Source organism: Lissotriton vulgaris, chromosome 10 (genome assembly GCF_964263255.1).
Source record: "Lissotriton vulgaris chromosome 10, aLisVul1.2, whole genome shotgun sequence".
Classification (NCBI taxonomy): Eukaryota; Metazoa; Chordata; class Amphibia; order Caudata; family Salamandridae; genus Lissotriton; species Lissotriton vulgaris.
Window position 1 is genome coordinate 265965819 of NC_141698.1, and position 22116 is coordinate 265987934.

The 22116-nt window shown below is 44.6% G+C and overlaps 1 protein-coding gene across 2 annotated transcripts in view; it reads right to left on the reverse strand.

The window, feature by feature from the left end:
- The window catches only part of LOC147685094 (uncharacterized), a 78409-nt gene that overhangs the window by 15316 nt on the left and 40977 nt on the right, over window positions 1-22116 (reverse strand). For both annotated transcript variants that reach the window (XM_086940976.1, XM_086940977.1), the window contains one exon: window positions 16992-17117. In XM_086940976.1, coding sequence (XP_086797102.1) covers window positions 16992-17117 — 126 coding nt within the window. The remainder of the gene's footprint in view (window positions 1-16991; window positions 17118-22116) is intronic.

Sequence of the window (22116 nt, forward strand, 5' to 3'; positions counted from 1 at the left end):
AATTATTCGGTAATTACCGAACGGTAATTACCGATTCGGTAATTGACATTCATTCCTATGGGCCTCCAGGCCCATAGGAATGAATGGCAATTACCAAATATGTAAATACTTATTCGGTAATTACCAAATCTTACCGATTCGGTGAAAAATACAGAATATTTACCTACATCAGATTTGCCGATTCTAAAATACTGAATCAGTAAAATTCAGTATATTAGAATCGGTAAAAATGATTTCCCTACATCTAGCCCCAATTCCCTTATGCTAGCGGGAGATAATGGGGGGGGGGCAGAGTCCTTCCATGTGGCTGCTATAGCATTGACTAGAATTTACAGAGAAATCTGGATGGGTTCCTTGGCACCCCAGAGGAGACACATACGTTGGGGGTATTGCTTGAAGGGGGCTCATCCAGGCACCTGGTCCCTCACCTATACAAGGACCAGAAACAGCAGAAATCGAAAGTGGTAATGCGTGCTAGGGCAGGATGGGAGAAGAATCTTACAGACCACTGTCAACCGGGGAATGGGAGAAAGTCTGTGAGAATGATGGTCCGTGGTGGGGGTAGTAATACTCGATTTAAAATACGTGCTCTACTGTGTATATATTGCCAGTGTGCCTAGGCATCTAGGGAGGTCCGATAGCTGTCCTAGATGTCGGGTGGCTACAACTGCCACTTAAAGTGTTAAAGAAACGACTAACTTCTCATAACCATTTCTTCTGAATCACTTTCCATGAAAATGAAGGATCCTTAGTAGATATGATATTCATGTATGTTTATTGATTACACTGCTGCAGTTCAATCACTCACTGACAACTTCCATGCTATATAGTGATTCAAGCCACTCTTTTGTCACATCCTAGCACAGGAATGAATGGCACTCCATTTACTGACTTCAATGAGATATAACTCTGAGCAGGCAGTGCAAGGATTCGCACTAGTGACATACCGATGTCAGTGAGAAGCATTAACTCTTCATGGCATCTTCCCCACTTAAGTTCTTGAGCAGTTACCAAAGGCGTAGCCAGCAATTCTGAAATAGTATTTTCGAACTATAGACTCCATTGTGACATCCCACATGTCCTGTTTACGCCCCCCCGTTTAACACAATCCCACCACCGCCCTGTCCTACCACGAGACTTGCAAAGCGGGCTTTTTGGCGACCAATGGATTATGGTCACAAGCTGCCCATTAGCACATCTTGGGCATTCTGTTGAGTTATGCATTGCCAAGCAACAAATTGGTACTACCACTTCAAAGAGCTCAAACAAGGCCAGGAAACCAGTTCCGCGGGTCTAATAGTAGTGTATTGTAATTGCATTCATATTGCACTTACTACCCCTGAAATGGTATTTCAAAGATTTATGGTGAGTTGTATGCTAATCCAGAACGCAAAGTTAGTGGTTAATCCAGTCGTTATTGGTTTTATGGTAAATGGGATTAGCCTTCTGCTTTCAGAAATTGGTTCTATACATTTCTACTACTTAGTTTCTTTGTGATAGATTAGGTTAATAGGAGTGAAGTGTGATCATTGGTGTGAGTTCATGCAAACGGTTGGTGGATGAGTAGATACGCTAGAGGAGGTAAGTTATTGTTAGATTGCAAAGGAACGGTTCCAAAGACCACGAGTCTGTGCCTCATGAAGTGAGGTATGACCAGTTTGCAGAAATACAGCATAGAGAGGCCTACAAGAGCATGTATACTCAGAGACTGTAAAACAAGGAAAGGATGAGGGTAAAGAGAGTGTCGCTCCATGCAAAGGAAGGAGTAAGAACAATCCATACATTTAATTCAAGGTCAACTTTCTATACAGGGTTTTAGGCATATTGTGGGAGGAGAGTCTTTGAGATGGCAGCCAATATGATGATGTAGAAACTGTAGAGGAAGGGTTGAATATTTGCTACCTGTGGTGGTTGCCATATGTTGTTGCATCTTTGATTGTTTCGTTTAGCTGACAATGGTGTTAAACAGTATAGGAAAGACACTCTGTCCTTCCCTGTTTACACAAATGTTTGCAATTGTACACTTTAGCTACAGTCCCTAATGTTGCCATACATTATAAACTACATAGCTGACTTTAAAACTGAAACTACACGATGCCACTGTCGTATTAATTTCCACAGTAAACAAAATCAAACAGCTCTATAAAAATGCAACAGTTTCATTTACTATATACTTTCAACCTGAAGAAGTCTTGCAATTAGTGACAGCACAGCATCCATTAGCTGATTTTGAAATACACACTATTGGGACCCATTAAAAAAATAATTGGATGTCCTATCCGCTCACTGTTGATTTCTCCTACCTCATTTGAAAGACGGTGGAAGACAGTATCCAGCATGGAGGACCTACTACAAACTCTACAACTAGGAAAATCACTTGGGTGAAATGTTGCTATAAATGGGGAAGGGCTGCCTGGCACAGGTAGGGTGGGAAGTCCACTACGATTTATAAAGGCATCACCGCGAAAAAAGTCTGCCATGTAAATCCGTGCTTAATTTGAGTCAGTAGTTTCTGGTGTCTAGCACCAGCACTTATTTGTCAACACTGGCACTCATGATAGTTGGCCACATGGTGGCACTTGTGGACTCATTTTGAGACGAGTACAACAGTTGTTTAATAATTTATCTTACATTAGCAAATTGATTATACTTGCCGCCCAAGCCATTGCTATAGCATTGGGTAGCTTCGAATAGTCTGAGTTGGCACACTGGTAGGAATATGATGATTAGTAATTGTGTTGGTACTGTCATTGGCAGCACTGGAAGGGGCAATGGGTGGTGCAAGCTGCAGTGGCCTCCTATTGAGGGGTGTGGCACTTATTTGTTTTACAAATTAAGCACTGGTGTAAACTGTGGCAGACTATCACTGTAAAGTCAGAATACGTCTTCACCTAACACAAAAGGGTCAGTCGGATTAAGGTAGGCAGTACAGTGGGTGGCATACTTCATCATCGGACTCATCTTGGCACCTTTCCTATGGAATTAGGTGCGAGCTTTTACCCATCACTCTTATGTGTAGCTTTGTGGATTAGTGATTGATATGTTCTCTAAGTGAGAGGGTAATCTGCAGAGGGGATTAAACACATGTGTATTAAAACAACCTATTGGGTGGAAGATAATTTTATTGAAACTCCCAGGGTCAGTAGTAAACAAGCATTGGTATAGCCATTAGGTCACGCCTTTGAGACCTTATAAGTATTTAGCCATGCAGCACATTATCATGGGTGGTACAATATCTACTGTTCTTTGGTGTGGAAGCTTTGACACTACTAGGCACATTTTAACACTGTATTGAGAAGTACTTATTTAAAGTGTTATAGGCTTTTGCTTCAGTTCTATTGACAGCGAAACACATTTCCTTCCAAAAACAATCGCTCATATGAATTGCCAGACCTGAGACACTTGTTGTGCATTTAAATACAAAACATTTAGAGTGCAGAGCAAATAGCGCTTTAAACAAGGATTTAATTCATTAGAAAGAACTGTGATTAAAACAGTTAACAATGTATGGAGCAGTCTCACATTTGCTAGTTTATTAACATGGGAAGAAAGAAGAAAACAGCAGCAAGCGCGTGGGGGTGGGGGAATGAACAGGCACCCCCCTTGCGAATCGTCTCACATTTGATCTTGGTCTTTGCCTGCACAGCAAATGTGACGAGATAAGAGGAAGAGACAAGCAGGAAACAGATAAAACAAGTCAAGGCAATCAAGGGAAACTGTTTGTTTGTAAACTAAAGATTCCATCTATGTGTGTAAACTATAAATGCTAAGAGTGTTTTGTTAGAAAAGTAAAAAAAAACATCATTCCTAACACAGAGGCCAAGGGAATAGAGAGAAACTATGTGTTTGTAAACTAAGCATGTCAGCTGAGTGCATTGTATTTGTAAAAGATAAAAAACAAAACTTGTTAAGGGGGTGTGGGATGACTGTCGAAGCGCTGCTTAGGGTCAATCTGCAGCAGCGGTTAGGCACAGTAGACAGGGGTGTTTGTATAAAGGAGGAGTACATTCATATCTACTGCTTGGAGTGGGGGAAGCTCAAGTAGACGATGCAGCACTGCACTGGCTTGGTGATGCAGCTGAAGCGTTCCTCCACCCGCTCGAAAGCCCAGCTCTCAGCTACACATTTGGCTGCACAGTCCAGCAGCGACTCTGGCAGTTCTGGGGCCAGACAGAGACAAGGAAGAGCTGGCCGGAGAAACACGGTGCGGCATCAAGTACGACCGCGAACAGAGGCCCTTGACGGGGGCGGTGGCAGCTCGACCCTGGCGGGTCAAGGACACAACAGAGGAGGATGGCATGTCTAAAGACGAAGAAAGAAAAAAAAAAAAGAGTGCGCCGAAAAACGACATACGTAAACAAACGAGTACTGGGACATGTAATAGGGCAGTGACCATGGAAGGAACAGCACACCAAAAGGTGGGACAAATAGCAACGTTTCCCCGATGAAAAGCAAGGAATTTTGAAAGGCACACGAAGAAATGAATGAAAAGCGATGGGTGTGATGAAAGCCTGTACAGTAGATAAAGCATGTCTTGAAGAGACAGCGCATGTGCTGCCTAGGCGAGACCTAAAAAGATGTGGGGGATAATTCGACCCACTAGCGGACGTCTAAATGTTTCTGCCTACTCAACCCTCCAAAGAGGTATTGTTGGCATTCATGTGAACTGAGGGGCACACTTTGCTATGAATATTGAGAAGAAATTGTTAATATGAATAGGTCCACCCCTCATCTGATGTTGTTAGGAGACAATAGCGTGCAGAGGCATAAACTAAGTTGAGTCTTGACCTACACACTCCAACATCAAGGATATCAAGAATATTGAACTACACTTTTGGCATACATCTCAGATGACTGATGTAAACACCCAACATCTCAGACAACCAAACAACAGATGCATGTTGGACCTATTCATATTACTAATTTAATCTCACTATTCACAGCTCACACAGTGACCTCTTACACACCCTCAGTGCTCACATACTAGTTCACTGTCTCACGCATTCTCATTCACTTTGTCACTCACACTATGTCACTCACTGTCTCACTCACAGGCACACGCTGTCTCAGTTACATACTTTATCTCATTTAGTGTTGTAGTGAGCGTTCTAGTGTTGCATGTCACGTAGGTTACGTGACGTGCTGGTGGCCATGTTGGGCTGCGCGCGCATCGGGCAGAGAAGCGCGAGAGCCGGCAATAGTAAGACGTGCTCGGCGCTCTTTAGGGAATAACCTGAATAAAACAGCAATAATCATCACTGTGGCTCCAGCGCTTTCATTGGGGGATACAACACTTTACAATGGCGACGAGGATGGGATAGCAGACCCCCCACCCCCCTCACAGCACCGAAGGAACAGCAGTGCCTGCAGAGCCAGACAGGACCACAGTGCCAGTCAACCAGAGGAACAAGGGGCCAGGACAAGTCAACGTAACCCCACACAATCACCCTAAAGAGCGTGGCAGAGCCCCCAGGAGCTCAGAAGAGCAAGAAGACCAACCCACAGTGACCGGCCGGAACCGCGGCATAAAGCGCGCCAAAGCAAGCCACGACCCACAGGTCAAGGGGGACCGCGCTGGATACCTCACAAAAGCGGGAAGGGGCTGAGGCAGACAGTCCCCAACCCCAAGGGAACAAAGAAGAGCAAGACAACACGCCAGGAAGCCCGAGAGGCCAAGGAAGCATGCAGCCAATGGCCAAGAGGGAGAAGATGAGCGCGCAAGCCGGATTTGCAATGGCGCTGGTTCAGTTCCTACCCAGACCCGGAGAACCGCTTATGAAATGGGAGGACTGGAAGGAATACATCGATAATTTCATTGGAGTCCTAGAGGACGAAAACGAAGAACAATTTAAACCCACGAGAAAAAAACGCATCTTGCTATTGAATCTAGGCCCAGAAGGCCTGAGGATCTACAAAAGTCTGGTTCCAAAACAGAGAATGGCCACAGACGATGATGTGTATGCCCATGCGATTGAAGACTTAGACGAACATTTCAGACCGGCGGTATGTGTCTCAGTGGACAGATTCAACTTCCAACAGAGGAAGCAACAGCCAGGAGAGACGGTAGTAGAATACATGGCAGCTCTGAGGAAGCTGGCATCCTCTTGCAGGTATGCCAACTGGGAGGACGAGTTCATAAAAGACCAGGTGGTGATGCACACCACGTGCACGACAGTGCAGGACAAATTATGGACTAGCGGTGACACTACGCTCAAAGAGGTGCTAGTCATTGTTAAAAGGGCCGAACTAGCGCGCCGGTGTGCAGTGGCAACTCGAAAAGAAACAGCGCCCAGTGTCATGGTGAACAAGGTAGACAATGAGGAGCCCCGCAGAGACCACCAGAACAGGAAATCGTCAGAGAAGGGTCAAGGCAAATGGCAAGGCAACTCAGGCCCCCCAGGAAAACAAGCGGGAAACAACAGGAGGCCATGTTATAGATGCGGGAGCTGGTCGCACGAGGCGCACAACAGGAAGTGCCCAGCATTTCGCGCCAAATGTATGTTTTGCGGAATAATCGGCCATTACGAGAAGGTATGTCGGAAAAAGGCCTCCAAGGGCACCGTGAAGTACGTCGATCAAGAAGGTGAAGAAGAAGAAGACGGTGCGGAGGAGGAGGTTGTAACGGTACTCTGCATCTATGACGAGATATTGAGTGTGGAAGGCCAAGTTCTGGGGGTCGACGGCAAAAGGACAATGAAGCCGGTCCTGGAGATGTCGATAGGAGGAGTTACGATCCAGGTGGTGGCAGACACAGGCTCACCCTACACCATTGTCCAGAGAGCGGTGTGGGAGGAGAAGTTTGCACCGCAGCTGGGCCCTGAACTTGAGAAACTGGACATCCGCCCAGTCACATACATCGGGGACCGCATACCAATGGCGGGATTCAGGCCATTAAACTTCGAATTCAGAGGACGGTCCGCCTATTGCAAACTCTACGTGTCAGAGAAGGGCCCCTCAGTCCTAGGATGGCTTGACCAAGGCGACTTAGGCATCAAGCTGGATCCGGGAGGTAAGGAGCAAATCCTCCTGACAGAACTGGACGCATGGCCAGACCTCAATAAATGGATGAGCGATTATCCAAAAGTTTTCGGAGGCACGGTGGGAAAATTGGAGAAATTTGCACACAAAATTATTCTCAAAGAGGGTGCGGTGCCGGTGGCCCACAAAGTGAGAAACATCCCGTTAGCGGTAAGAGAAGAAGTGAAGATTGAACTGCAGGAATTTGAGAAAAAAGGGATCATCTAGCCCATCACATGTGTTGAGTGGCTGGCGCCACTGGTGGTGGTTAAGAAACCCAGCGGCAAGGTCCGGCTGTGCGTCGACCTGCGCGAATTGAACAAGAACATAGTGGTAGAGAGATTCCCCTTACCCAGAATAGAGGAGATGTTGGCCAGCACCAGGGGGATCAAATGGTACTCCACCATATACTTGACCTCCGCCTACCACCAGATCGCCCTACACCCGGAGAGCCGCAAACTTACCTCGTTCATCACCCCATTTGGGTGTTATCAGTTCCGCCGCATGCCGTTTGGGCTGGCCTCGGCGGCAGCCGTGTTCCAAAAACTGATGCATCAATTGTTCAAGGACACACCCGGCGTCCAATACTTCCAGGACGACATACTGGTGATGGGGCGAGATAGACCCGACCACGACAAGAAACTCGGAAATGTACTAAGGATCCTGGAGAGGAAGGGACTCACAGCAGAATGGGCCAAGTGTCGGATCGGAATGGAGTCGGTGACCTACCTAGGACATGAAATAGGGGTGCGAGGAGTAACCCCAAAGGCAGAAAACGTGAAGGAGATCTGTGAGGCACCCCCAACGTCCAACAAGGAAGAAGTAAGATCATTGATTGGAATGGCAGAGTACTATGGAAAATTTGTGCAGCACTTCGCCTCCAAGACCCACCACATGAGGTTACTCACGAGAGAAAACACAGAATTCCATTGGTCGAAGGAAGCACAAGAAGAGTTCGATATCATCAAGAAGGAAGTGGCAGGAGCAATACCCCTGCAAGGGTACGACCCCCATGGAAGAACAGTGCTGACTACCGACGCCAGTGATAAGGGGCTTGGAGCAGTTCTCATGCAAGACCGAGGCCAAGGAAGATTGGAAACACTAAGCTTTGCATCCCGCACATTGAGTGACACAGAAAAGAAGTACAGCGTGATCGAAAAGGAAATGCTGGCAGTAGTGTGGGCCACGACTAGGTTCAGACAGTTCTTATGGGGCACAAGGTTCCAATTGAGGACGGACCACAAGCCCCTACTGAAAGTGCTTACATCGAGCGGACATGCCGACGCAACGCCGAGGATCTCCAAAATGACGCTGAAACTGCTGGAGTTTAGGTACGATGTGGAGTATATTCCAGGGAGCAAGAACAGAGTGGCAGACTATTTAAGCAGGGTAGCAGCCATGGAGCCTAGCGAGGAAGACAAAGCTGGAACAGAAGAATGGGTAGCACTCACAGAAGACCGAGAAACGACAATTAGTCATCAGGATTGGAAACAGGCGTACGAGGAAGACCAGGTACTAGAAGAAGTGAAATCAAACGTCACTAAAGGATGGCCTGACAAGAAGCAGACCCAAGGGGAACTCAACCCATGTTTCGAGGTCAGGGAAGAACTGTCCATAGACGACCAAGGTGTATTTGTATATAGGGGAGAGAAAGTCATACCCCCAACCAACATCATCCCCAAACTACTGGACATACTGCATGAAGGACACCTGGGGATCGGCAAGCTTAAATTGAGGGCCAAGCAAAACTACTGGTGGCCAGGAATGGATGTAAGGGCCGAGAGGCATGTCAGGGAGTGTCCACGGTGTCAAGGCGCAGACAAGACACTCAAACCACTGCGTCCGGCACTGGGCAAATTCGATCCCCCGAGGAATCCATGGGAGGAACTGTCCGTAGACATTCTAGGCCCGATCTTAGACGTACATGGAGTCCAGAAATACATCTGTGTCCTAGTGGATCGATATTCAAAGTGGCCGGAATTGAGGATAGATGAAGCGATGGACACAGAGACTATTGTAAAGTTCCTGGCCGACACGTTTGTAAGGGAAGGCATCCCAAAATGCATCCTCAGCGACAATGGCCCCCAATTCAGATCAGAAAAATGGCCCCAATTCATGCAAAGGAATGGCATCATAGCGAAGCACACTTCCATCTACCACCCGGCCGGGAACGGGTTGGTGGAACGTTTTAACAGAGTGGTGATGGGGTCGGTTCAAGCTGCCATCTCGGACAACAAAGACTGGGAAAAGGAGATATGGCACATGGTGTGGGCGTACAGGATCACCCCCACAGGGACTGGTTACAGCCCATTCCAGATACTGAGAGGTCGCGAACCATTCACCCAAGACAATCGGGTATGGAAGGAGAAAATAATCAAGAGCGAATGGTCCCCAGCAGTGGTGCGAGCCAACTTGGAGAAAGCCCAAACCGTGTACACCAAACACTACGACACACGAAGAAACGTGAAGCACACGGGATTAGAAAAAGGAGAATGGGTGCGAGTAAAACTGGCCACGCTACAAAGGAAAGGAGAGAGCAAATACAGCAAGCCCATGCAGGTGAAGGAAGTAATGGGCAGAGCGGCCTTGCTGAGCGACGGAAACGTGTGGTCGCAGGACCGCATGGCCAGATGCAATAAGATTCTATGCTGGAACAATGATGGAACAGAAGGAGGAGATGAGGAAAGAGGAACCGCCCAACAAGAACATTGGGAGGAAGAACCTGATATAAGAAAAGAACAACAAAAGGCAAGGACTGGCGAAGCCGACCAGGAGCAGTTGGTCGGAGAGGACCTGAGTGGTGGAGAAGCGAGCGCGGCTGCGCTAGGAAGTGGAGACAGAAGCGAAGGAGTGGCCGCCACAACCCCGGTAAGACTGACCAGGAGGGGTAGAGCGGTGGTCAAGCCAGCAAGATTCAGAGACTATGACATGAGTGGGGAACTGTAAGTTTAATTGGCTGTATTGGGAAAAAAGGGAGATATGTAGTGAGTGTTCTAGTGTTGCACGTCACGTAGGTTACGTGACGTGCTGGCGGCCATGTTGGGCTGCGCGCGCATCGGGCAGAGAAGCGCGAGAGCCGGCAATAGTAAGACGTGCTCGGCGCTCTTTAGGGAATAACCTGAATAAAACAGCAATAATCATCACTGTGGCTCCAGCGCTTTCATTGGGGGATACAACACTTTACAAGTGTCTCACTCACAGGCTCACGCTGTCTCAGTTGCATACTTTATCTCATTTAGTGTCTCACTCACTCGCATTGTTTTATCCACTGTCACTCAGTGTCTCATTCATTTTTTCACTGGCATACACGGGAGCCCGTTCTTTTCTGCCAAACTTTACTTTTTTAATTGTTGCCTTACCTGCTGCCACAGAGGACTGTTTGGAGTGCCGAGGGGGCCGCCACACTCGAGGGTCACACCGGGTGCCGTTGAGAGCCGCCATTGACTTCTGAAACGGGGTGACTGCATCCCCCAGTATCCCGTGCGGCAGTACCACCGCCCAACACGGTCACGTGCACCAGGAGGTGCTCAACAAGGGGCCAGGGCTCCCACAGCCCGGGAGCCCGTTCTTTTCTGCCGAACTTTACTTTTTTAATTGTTGCCTTACCTGCTGCCACAGAGAACTGTTTGGAGTGCCGAGGAGTCCGCCGCACTCTAGAGGTCACGCCGAGAGCCGCCATTGACTCCTGAAATGAGGGGACTGCATCCCCCAGCATCCCATGAGGCAGTACCGCCGCCCAACATGGTCATGTGCACCAGGAGGTGCTGAAAAAGGGGCCAGGGCTCCCTCAGCACGGGACGCGCGCGGGCATGCCCGGACGCTGCCCGGGCGAAGCCCGGGCCAAGGGGCGCCCGTCAGCGGCAGGAAGAGGCTGGGCTGGGCCACGGCTCTTAGTTTCTTCCATCTGATACTTTACTTTAAGGTACTGTGTTTAATGCCCGAAGGGGGATCCCGTGGAAGGCTGACTCCCTCACCCGCAATAAACTCTGGTCCTTGTATTGGTTTAAGCGGCAGATCCTAGTTGTTGGTTTTAATTGTGATACACTTTGTCTCTGTATATTTAAGCTAATATGGGGAAATGGAAAACTGCAAGTGTCCCATCTAAAAAGAAGCAAGGATAAACGGGGGAAGGGCCATCCTTATCACTAATGAATTATCTTACTGGCGCAATGGGTGCCATTGAAAAGCAAATATCTAACGTGGAAGAGGCTATGACCTCAGATAAATCAAACAGCATTGAGGGACCTACTGTACCTACCAGTACTAGTATAAATACTGAAACAACTACTAATCCCCAAATGGCAAATATGAATGGTGCAGTTGGTTCAAAAGTTAGAAATAATTGCGTGGTTAACATTTCCGAGCATATTGAGTGTTCTGATTCGGAAAGTGACCCGCAGCCGCCCACAAAAAGATCCAGAAACCCTGATAATGCCCACAAGCAGGATATGGAACACATTATAAATAAGGGGGAATCAGCAAACATAACACAATCTAAAGTAATAGTAGGGTAGGGCATTGACACGAAATAAAACATATGCAAGGGAGAAAGCGCTAGCTAGTACGGACGCACGGTTGCAGAGCGAAGTCTTAAGAGTTAAAAATAAATTGGAGGCGTTAGATTCTTATCTAAAGGATTTTCTGGGAAAACTGATTGGGAGTAATTGAAGAAACGCTGATAAAATCTCATAGGAAAAGTGAACCACTATCGCAAGTTAAGGTTACACAATATACAAAAAAGGATACAATTTTAGATTCTAGTGTAAATTCTGCAACCCTGAACCCAAACCAACATGGAAGTTCTGGACGCAGGATTATGGACAGGGAAGGAAGACCTAGCATAATGGTACATATTGGGCGTGAAGTTGATCACCAGGAGGGGTATGGTGTGACCAGAACAGCAGATATGCTGAGAGGCTCTGAATTCGAGAATGTAGTGCCATTCCTAGATCTTCCCCCGGCCGTAACTCCCTATTTTGTGGTACTTACCAATGTGCCGAAGCTTCATAAAGGGACAAATGAGACATTGGAAAGCCTAAGAAATAAATTACTATCATGGCTGGGACAAAGAACAGGCTTAACAAATAGCCTATTCAACGAGTTTAAAATGGCCAGAAGGGTGGGCTGGATAGGAAGGAGACATAAAGTATATGAGGGAGATTGTATTATCTTGACCTTTAAAACACTGTGCCTAATTGAGAGAATTCTGAGTAGGGCGTATAACGGTCTAACTAGAAACGATCAGATTAACATCGTCCCACTAGGTTACTTTTATAAACCCAGCCATTTTGGCTTTGTTACACAGAAAAAAAGTTACCCCATGGTTACCTTCCAGTACAAATTACGGACTGCCCACTTCCAATCGTTTTAATATGTTGCAGAATTTGGAAGAGGTGGATTGACAAAGTGTGTTTAATAATGCTACTCTGAGGGTAATCCCCTAATCACGGAATGCAGCCTGCCTAGATAGAAGGCCAATGAATCCCATGGTTGATACTGGTATAAGGGTTGGTGGTACCATGGTAAAACGTGAAGTTATAGCATCTATAAATGTGACGGTGTGCGACTCACCAAGTAGTATTAAATCTGGAAACTCTGCCTTGGTGGATATTATGCAACCGATAGCTAGGGATCATGCTCCTGGGCCTGGTATAGCAGAAAGTACAACATCTGTGAGAGCCTGTGTTGAAAAGGGTAGATGCAATTTTATGTTTTGGAACACTGCTGGTCTAAAATCAAAAGTTAATAATGCATTATGGCTCGAATTTATTCGTCAATTTGATGTTTTTAGCCTCCAGGAAACCTGGGTTACTGAACCAATTCACATTAATGGTTATAGAACCTTTCATACTGACGCAACAGCCTCCAAACACGGTAGAGCTAAGGGGGGGCTGTGTACGTACACATCTAATTTAGTTACATTTGAACCTGGTAGGGGAGGACAGTTTCTATCAAATTATTAGCATGAGGGTTGGTATAGTTTGTTCAGTAATACATGTGATCTACTACAATATTATCCCTCAATATTTGCGAGAAGGTATCCTGAAGGCTATGCGAGGATATTTGTATAAGTTGCTGGACTTGGGGGAACAAAGACATGATTACGCTATGGGGTGGAGATTTTAATATTGCTCTGTGTCAACACTCAGATAACGCCAATTGTGGTCTTACCTATGATAGGGAACTTTTCCTCCCCCACTTCCCCTGTACATTATATGGTGAATGTTTAAAGGATTTAATATTCAAGCTCGATTTAGGCTTTGCCAACACCCTAAGTAGTCCCCCAGTTTCTTTGGGCCATACGTTTAATGGGCAAGGATCTGCCTCCATAATGGACTTCATACTGGTTTCTAATCGCCATGGGTCTATTGTTGAAGATTTTTCTCAACATCGAATTGCATTGAGTGACCATTTCCCTCAGAGTGTAGGAATACTACTATTTGGACAAACGGTAGGTAAAACTAATAGTCCAAATGCTATTTTAGAAAATATTGCTCTATCCAGAGTGGTTATAGTCTGAGTTGGCAGAAGGTGATACCCTCAGATTTTATGGGCGGGTGTTAACTAACTATAACGATGCAATCATGGCGTGTCTGGAGGAAAATGCACAACCCCTAAGGATGTTACTGATAATTTTGTCATAATCACAGATTACATGAAAAAGGCATTAACAGTCAGTTTTAAGAATAAGTATAATTACAAAGGGAGAAAGGGCTGGTTTGGTCCAAACTGTACCAGGACCCATAGAAACTTAAAACACACTCTGCATCATGAAGCTAAAGATAGAGAGAAAATATGCTCAGTGCAGAGAGAGTATAAACGGGCCCTTAAGGAGAGAAAGGAAAACTTGAAAGCAGAGGTCTGGACAGTACTTCAGGATGCATCAATCACTAAAGATCCCTGTGCATTTTGGAAGGCAGTTAATGCCCTATTCCTTAACGATAAGACTGCTTCAACAATTGAGCTTGCTATCCTAGAGAATAGATAGATGGAGCATTTTTCACTTCTATATGACAAAACAACGACACACCCACCAGAGATAACATACACTGAGGGTGCGCATGATTTATTAAATCAGGATGCTAGGGAGGATCGAGGCTTGTCACTCAGGGTATTAAGGAATGTTACACTTTTCAAGCTTGAGGAGGTTAACTTAGCGATTGCCTCGAGTTCGGGAGGGAAGGCCGCTGGACCTGACGGTGATCCGGTTGATGTTTTTAAAGCAAATATTGGCCTATGGGGACCTTTACTTACCCAAGTATTTAACGCCTCAATCTCAAGTGGTTTTATCACTAAGTGGTACGAGTCTATTCTTGTACCTATATATAAAAAAGGGGATAGAAATGATCCGGCCTGTTCATGACCTCTATCTCTATTAGATTCAACTGTAAAAATATTAGGTCGTGTTTTATTGAATAGGCTGCAAGATTGGGCAGAAGCAGGGTCAGTAATTAGCGATTTACAATTCGGTTTTAGGAAAAAGCTAGGCACCATAGAGAAGGGCCTAAATTTAAACATCTTATTAAATAAATATATTATGGCAAAAAAGGGGCCCCTATACTTGGCCTTTGTCGATTTAACTTCGGCTTTTGACTGTGTAGACCACAATAAGCTGTGGTCTACTCTAGAGAAAATGGGAATAGATCCCTTCCTGATTTCTTTTATTAGAGAGTTTTATTTAGGGGCTAGGGCACGGGTCCGATATGGGAAAGGGGGTGAATGCACGAGTCACTTTGGAGTGAAACGATGTGTCAGGCAAGGGTGCGTTCTCGCATCCTTCCTTTTACTTTGTATATAAATAATGTTGAAAAAGTACTTGTCCAAGATTGTAAAGACCTACCCGAGGCTGGTAAGCGGCACATTCCCGCTTTATTATACGCGGATGACGCGGTCTTAATGGCGCGTACTCCGCTGGGACTACAAAGGGTGGATACCAGCTTTGCAAATTATATGTCAGAGAGAGGTCTTATTATAAACCCCACAAAAACATATGTAATGAATTGTGGACCAGGATATTTAAAGAAAAAATCTATTTTTATTGACCACAAACGGATAGATTTTACAAAGACTTTCTCTTATCTGGGTATATTGTTTGATGCCACAGGGTCATGGGTACAGGCCGTTAAATCAAGGAGGCTACTTTATATTAAAACTCTATCCGCACTTTCTAATTTCAGTAGGAGACTTGGTAGACGTCCTGCTGTGGAACTTTTAGAAATCTACAAGGCAAAATGTGTTAGCGTAGCCACATATGGAGCGGGCATATGGGGATATGCGGAAGTGGGTTCAATCCAGGCAGCTGAAAATATGTTTTTAAATTTTTTATTGATGGTCCCCAAAAGTACCTCCTCCTTTGTGTGCCATACTGAATTAGGACTGACCTATTTGGAAGATACTATAAAGATTCAACCAGTCCTACTATGGCACAGGATATGGATTACTGAGGAGACACATTTTAATAGGCGGATCTTAGTCGATAGCAAGGCCTTGGACGGGGCGAAAAGGATTGGGTGGTTATCCTATGTAAAAACGTTCTTAAATAATGTAGAACTTCCCGAATTTTATGATAAACCATCTAGCATGGCTGAAATAAGTAGAAAAACTCTTAAGACCACCTGTCTGAATTTTTTGGCAGAACGGAGACAGTGTGTCGAACTAAATAAAATCACAGTTCAGGCACACAACCTCACATTAACAACTTTCTGTCTTCAGCCATACCTGTGCCTCCCAATGAAAGATTATGACCAATTTCTGCTAACACGATTTCGTCTGGGTTCCCTACATAGACTAATAAGCTTCTCAGTAGCTAATGATTGGACAAAACATTTATGCAAATGCCCTTGTGATGACACCTCTGAGCAATCTACTATACATGTGTTATTCTTTTGCAAATTTTATATACCCCAGAGGGAAAAATGGATTGTCCCTCTCTTAAAAGAATCAGGATTGAGGCTCTGTCGTCCTGCATTTGTGGTACTTCAGCAATTGGAGACAATCTTTGTGGTATTCTCAATTACGGTCTTTTTAAAAAATGTTCTTAGATTGAGAAACTCAATTATAATGTGATTTAGGTGTATGGTGTTCTCTTTTTACTTTTATATTAATGTGTTTTTTAATAGATATATTTTCTTTTTAATGTATGATTAATTTTTATGTGCTTTTATGGTTATATTTTTCTGTAACAAAATAAAGTATTACTGAACCGAACACTGGCATACACACTTTCTCGCTCACTGTCTGACAAACTCACTCACTCTCTCGAACAGTTTCACAGCACTGTCACCCGCTTTCTCACTCCGTGTCACTCAGTCTCACTGACTCACTCACATGCTTGCATTGCCTCACACACTGTTTCACCTCACTGTATCACTCCCTCTCACTCATTGCCTTACTCACATGCTCACATTGTCTCACGCACTGGCCCACTGGCTGTCACTCTCACTGCCTATTTCACATTCCAGTCTCACTCACATGCTCACTCTTTTATTCACTATCTTATTCACTGTCTCACTCACAGACATTTTCTTACCCCCAGTCATTAAAACATTTAAATTAGGGTTCTGGATAGCCCCGATCACCACTGGGCTTAAGCCTGAAGTGCTTGGAGCTACCTTTAGCTGCATCGCATCACAGATGGGGAGGTACAGAGACGCGTCATGCCCCTAGGACCAGGGTTGGCAAAGTCCTTTATGTCTCTGCATCAGCCATCGCGCAGAAGTCACTGCCTATCAATGCCTGTCTCATATGCCTATTACAGCTTATTACTCGCCATTAATGCAGAAGAAAAACGGGGCCGAAAATAACAAGGGGCCCAAAGACCATATGAGCGAGCCGCTCCTGAGTTCTGCCACTCCCAGGATTCAGAATTACCTATCAGACCCTTGGCCTGTGCCGAGGTACCATCTCTTCACCAAGTTTGCATCCCATAATTCTCAAAGAGGTAGGGGCGTCCTCATTATGGTTGGCTGGCTTACCTGCCCTCCTTCTTTCATGATGTCTGCTGGCAGTTGATCTTGAGTGGCATTCATCTCACAGCAGCCCAAACAGTCCCTGAGAGTTTCATTCTCTTCAGAGGCATAGTCCATATCTGGCAGCTCCACCTGGGGATTTAAAGCATAGCTTTGTTGAGTCTTGTTCAGGATTTTACTTGCCTTTTTTGGAGACCTGTTACTGATAAGCCATGCAAAAAGCAGATGAGAACTTGTTTTCCCTAAATCAAGTTTTCTTCTTTGTACAGCATTAAGCCTATCACACAAATATGTGCTTACACAAGAGTTCAGTATAGGGTTAGGATGTTGTCTGAAACTGTGGCCAATTGTGAGAAGTAAACTACCAATTTTCAGGGAACAGATAAATTACATAGGTGATTACAACAGGATCTGCTCAACATTACACGATGTGAAGGAGGGTGGAGCCTGGGCTTTCTTTCTTCCCTTCCTTGATTCTTCTTAGACGACCTCTGTCTACATAGTGGCATCTCCTAAAATAAGAAACTGTTTGAACTGTTTAATCATGCTTTACATTTTTTGTGAATATAGTTTTAGCTTGTTTGATGATTTTATTTTTTTTACATTCTAGTATGTAGCAGCAACATACTTCCCTTTCCTTCCACTCGTAAATAACTGCATTTTCCCAGTTACACATGTATGCTACATAAAAAATGAGTACCTTTTATTTCATCATCATTTTAGCTTTATTTCGATTAAAAACCATAAAATCATTGTTGAAAGTGACAACACATAATAAAACCCAAAATCAATTTGGTACCTTAGAAAAACGTGGTCCAATAAGTAGCAGCAGCAAACATTACCTAGACATAGGACCATAAGAGTGCCCTGTGCGATTTCGCTCCTTCACTACAGATTGATAACATTGAGATGGAACATAAGATACACAACAAACAAAAAAGTATAAAATACAATTCATTCTATACATGAACATTTGTAAAGGTAACTAGTAGAATCATATTCTCAACTATAAACCTAAGGGTATATGCTTGCATTATAGTTTGTATACTGGACAACTCTCATGCTGGTTCAGCCTAATCGGAGGCGTAGACTTTGACTGGATCTGCTACACGACTGAGAGGTCATCTCATACCTGGATATATTCATTACAAGGGTACAAGGCCGGTTCTAGGGCGGTGCGATCGGTGCCACCGCACCGGGCGCTGACTTGGGGTGGGGGCGCCATGTCTATAATTTTAAAAGCAGCAGATGCCAAGTCCCTTGCAAATTTCAAGCGTCTTTAAAAATGTCACGATACCTCCGTGATTAATGTTCTTCCTGGAGACAGGCCAGAGCTTTGTCTGGTAGAGGAAGTTTTGACTCATCATAGCACAAACGGTTAATATGCCTGCTGCAAAGAACATGTCCCATTCAGATCACAAAGTGCATACACTATAAATAGGTCAATGGGTTATCGCTTTTGTCAGAGATCTCATTTTGTTACTTGCAGTTTAAAAGTTAAAATCCTTATATAGAGTAGAGAGCTATTAACAGTTGTCTAAGAGCTGCATGCAAACTGCAAGGAATATATTACAACTACATGTTTTTTTGCCTAATCTTTTCTTATCCTAATATTGGAAAAAGGGTTCATTTGAGTAGAAATCAATTCTTATTATTAAAGAATACCCTTTACAACGGTGTTACATTTTACATTCTAAATGTGTGCTTTTCCAGACCACAAGTTCTTAAACTTTACTCAAAACCAATTTGGATGACATAGGACTCCTACACCTTGTAGTCCTCGGTCTTATATAACATTTCCTATACACTGATTTACACGTGTATGATTGTCTGTGCAATGTGTGTGATGTAAAGTTTTCTGACACCTTAAACTGGTATAAATGAATATAAGAGACAGGGGTTATGGAGACTTGGGGGGGCACTGTCAAATGGTGGTAGTGAGTGAATCCGTGGCGAGGTGGTCATGGGGGAGGGCGCCAATAAACATTGTCGCACAGGGCGCCACCAGTTCTAAAGCCGGCCCTGCAAGGGTATTATACAGCAGATGCATTGGATTAGTTTAGAAATACATGATATGGATAATAGTCAGTCTCCACTACTGTTCAGTAGCTTCCTCCTTATGCTCCACATATGGCCCAGAAACTTGGCAACTGGACGAACTATCACTTGTCTTGTATCAGATCTGAGTATGCATAAGGCATCACCATGGTCACGCGTTCCCAGCTGCTTGCATAAAGGTGTAAGCCATTGTGCTCTAGGGTGAGAGTAGATGGGGCAAGTAAATAAAACATGCATTGGAGATTCCGGAGCAGTAGTACGCAAAGGGCAGAACCATGATATTGCTGTGGGATTGCACCATGATCTAGTGAGTGCATTAAGGGGGAGCGTGCTATACCAAAACTGCATGTAAAATTTCCTGTCCGAAGAGGTCTGGAGAATACCCAGGTATGGTTGGTGGAGGACAACGGATTTAAAATCTGTTAAATCCAAGCTTAGCCGGCCCTCGTTTGACTTAGTAGCTACTGCCTGGGCGACCCAGTTCCAATACTGTAATTTAATTTGGTCTTAACTGGGGAATGAGGCTAGACATCTAGTTGCCCACTGCTCCTCTAGCACTATATAGGCTAATAAAAGTTTAATGTTCTTTAGCTAGCCTAGCTTTTTCTGCTTGTCTTGAGATATAACTTCATCTAGAGCCCTAGCATAGGAGGTTAACTCTGCGGTGGACCAAATCCTCCGCCAAAACAGCAGTAAGAACTCTCTGTCTGCAATCTTTTTCTTGCCTTATCCAGTCTCAAGGGATGTAGAGGTGTACTCTGGGAAGCTGGACTATACTCCTCAGGAATTGGTTCTCAGCTCTGACAATACTGTCCATCCATTGTGAAATCCCACAGCTCTTCACCAAAAAAAGGCCACACTCCCTGCTTTAGATTCATATATCTGGAGAGTCCCCACCACTGGTTTACTATAGGAAGATCCATGTTCTTTACTCAGTGCCACAACTATTTGGGAAAGCTTCAAAGTAGATTTAGCTACTTGAGGTTTCCAGGACATGCTATCAGCTATAGTGATTTCCAAGTAATCAAAAGTGTTGACTCTCCAACAGGGTGCCACCCAGAGCAGGGCTTCCCTTATATGACTTATGGGGATTTATTGTCAAAAATGTAGTTTTATATGTATTGATCTCCAGGCCACACATGCAACAGAAAGCATTAAACCGCATAAGCAGTTTTTGTAGTCGCACAGGGGTATTTGACACCAGATGGGTGTCGTCCGCAAACGCCAATGTTGCGACCCTTTTGCCCCCCCAACATTGGTGCGTTGGAAGGGTCCTGCTACAGATATTGCACAATATTGTTCACATAAACAGAAAAGAATGTGGGGGCCAGAACACACCATTGGCGGACACCCTTGCTGACATCTATTGAATCAGCAAGCTGTCCTTGATCACCCAAGTGAACTTTAGCAAAGTTCGTCACATAAAGTCGAGTTACTAGGGACAATATCCCTGACTGCATCCCCATATCTGAGAGGCATTGCCACAGTTTTGGTCTAGGGACGAAGTCGAAAGTGGTCATATGGTCTATGAAAGCCACATATAAACTACCCCGGCCAAAAGTCCAGTCTATCAGCAAAGTAGAAAGCAATGAAACAACTGATCTATTGTTCCCATGTTGGCTCTAAAGCCTGCTTGGTATGGAGATAAAATATTGTTCTCCTCAATCCATACCTGTATCTTGGACAGAAACGCCCGACTCACCATTCTATCTAAGGTTTTATCCTTTGCATCATCCCTGTTTCTTTGCCTCTGCACTCAGCCAGTATAAATGTGTTGGGTAGAATGTTGGCGTGAATGGTGATGTCATTGGAATGTTAGGATTGCTGTGTGGTGGAGTGTCAGTTGGATCCTGGGCTGAGCAGAAGAGAGGCTCCTCCTGGTGGGACCTTATATACATCTTTACTGGAAAACCTACTGTAGTGTAGTTCCTATATCCCTGATAGGCTATGCGCATCAAAATAATATACACTATAGATTTGACATAGGACTGAGGTCAGTATGTCTCCATCGAGTACATTAAACTTAATTACTTGTGTGTGCCAGCTAACTCAGAGGTCACTGGAAAGTTCTCGAATGAACAAGAACAGATTAGTCTCTGACAACTGCATAAACATGACAACTTTGTTTCCCTTAGAATTGGATCAGTTCTTCTCAGAATCGTGGAAACAATAGATAACAGTTTCACTCAGTCCATCGTGCATGCTTCGTTTCTACAGAGTTACACAGAAATAGGTAGATGGGCGTTTCAATGAAAAGGGTTTATTGAACAGTCTTATTTTTCGTGCAAGAGATATAGCTGCTACAATCGTAAGACAGAATGCGAAGTAAATACGTACAGCGTTAGCAGTAAGGTAAAATAATACTGCAATAGCATGGTTTGTAGCTATGACAGATATTCATAAAAATACATACATAAATAACACAGGCTAAAATGTAAATACTCATCTGGTGCTTCTTAATAGTTCTACCCCAGTGTACCTAACCTAAGTGCAGTACGAGGTAAGAAGTAGGTGCTGTTTTCTAAAGTATAGCTAGCTATAGTTTAGTTTTGCCAAGAGTTGCCAAGAGTTCCTCTAGGTTCTAGTCTGTTCGATACCTTAGAATGAGAGAGGTTTGAATATCTTTCCGGGTCTCAATCTTCAACACCCCGCAAGGGGAGTCAGAAACACTGGAGCTGGATTCACTGTGAGGAGGATGACAGCGACTGGTCAGTGTATCAGGCGGGGACTCGAATTCATTCCGAACTTGCAATGGTGAGCGTGCCGTGCAAGTATGCTGCCGAACTGTGGCTTGCTATGGCAAGTGAAGGTATATTTATTACTTGAAGGTGTTTAGGAATGCCAGTATTGACGTAAAAGTCGGGCAGAGGAACGTCATGAATGAATCTCTAAGAAATAGAAGTTCATGCATAATGAATGAGTTCTTAGAGAAATCAATAATCCAAGCAGGGGCAGTCCTAAAGGCTTAAGAGTCTGGTTTTCCAAAAACTCGTTGTGACATGTATGGATGGATGTAGGTGACCATGCCTGTATTTGATTAGCATGGATAAGGCCTAAATAAGGGTTGGATTTC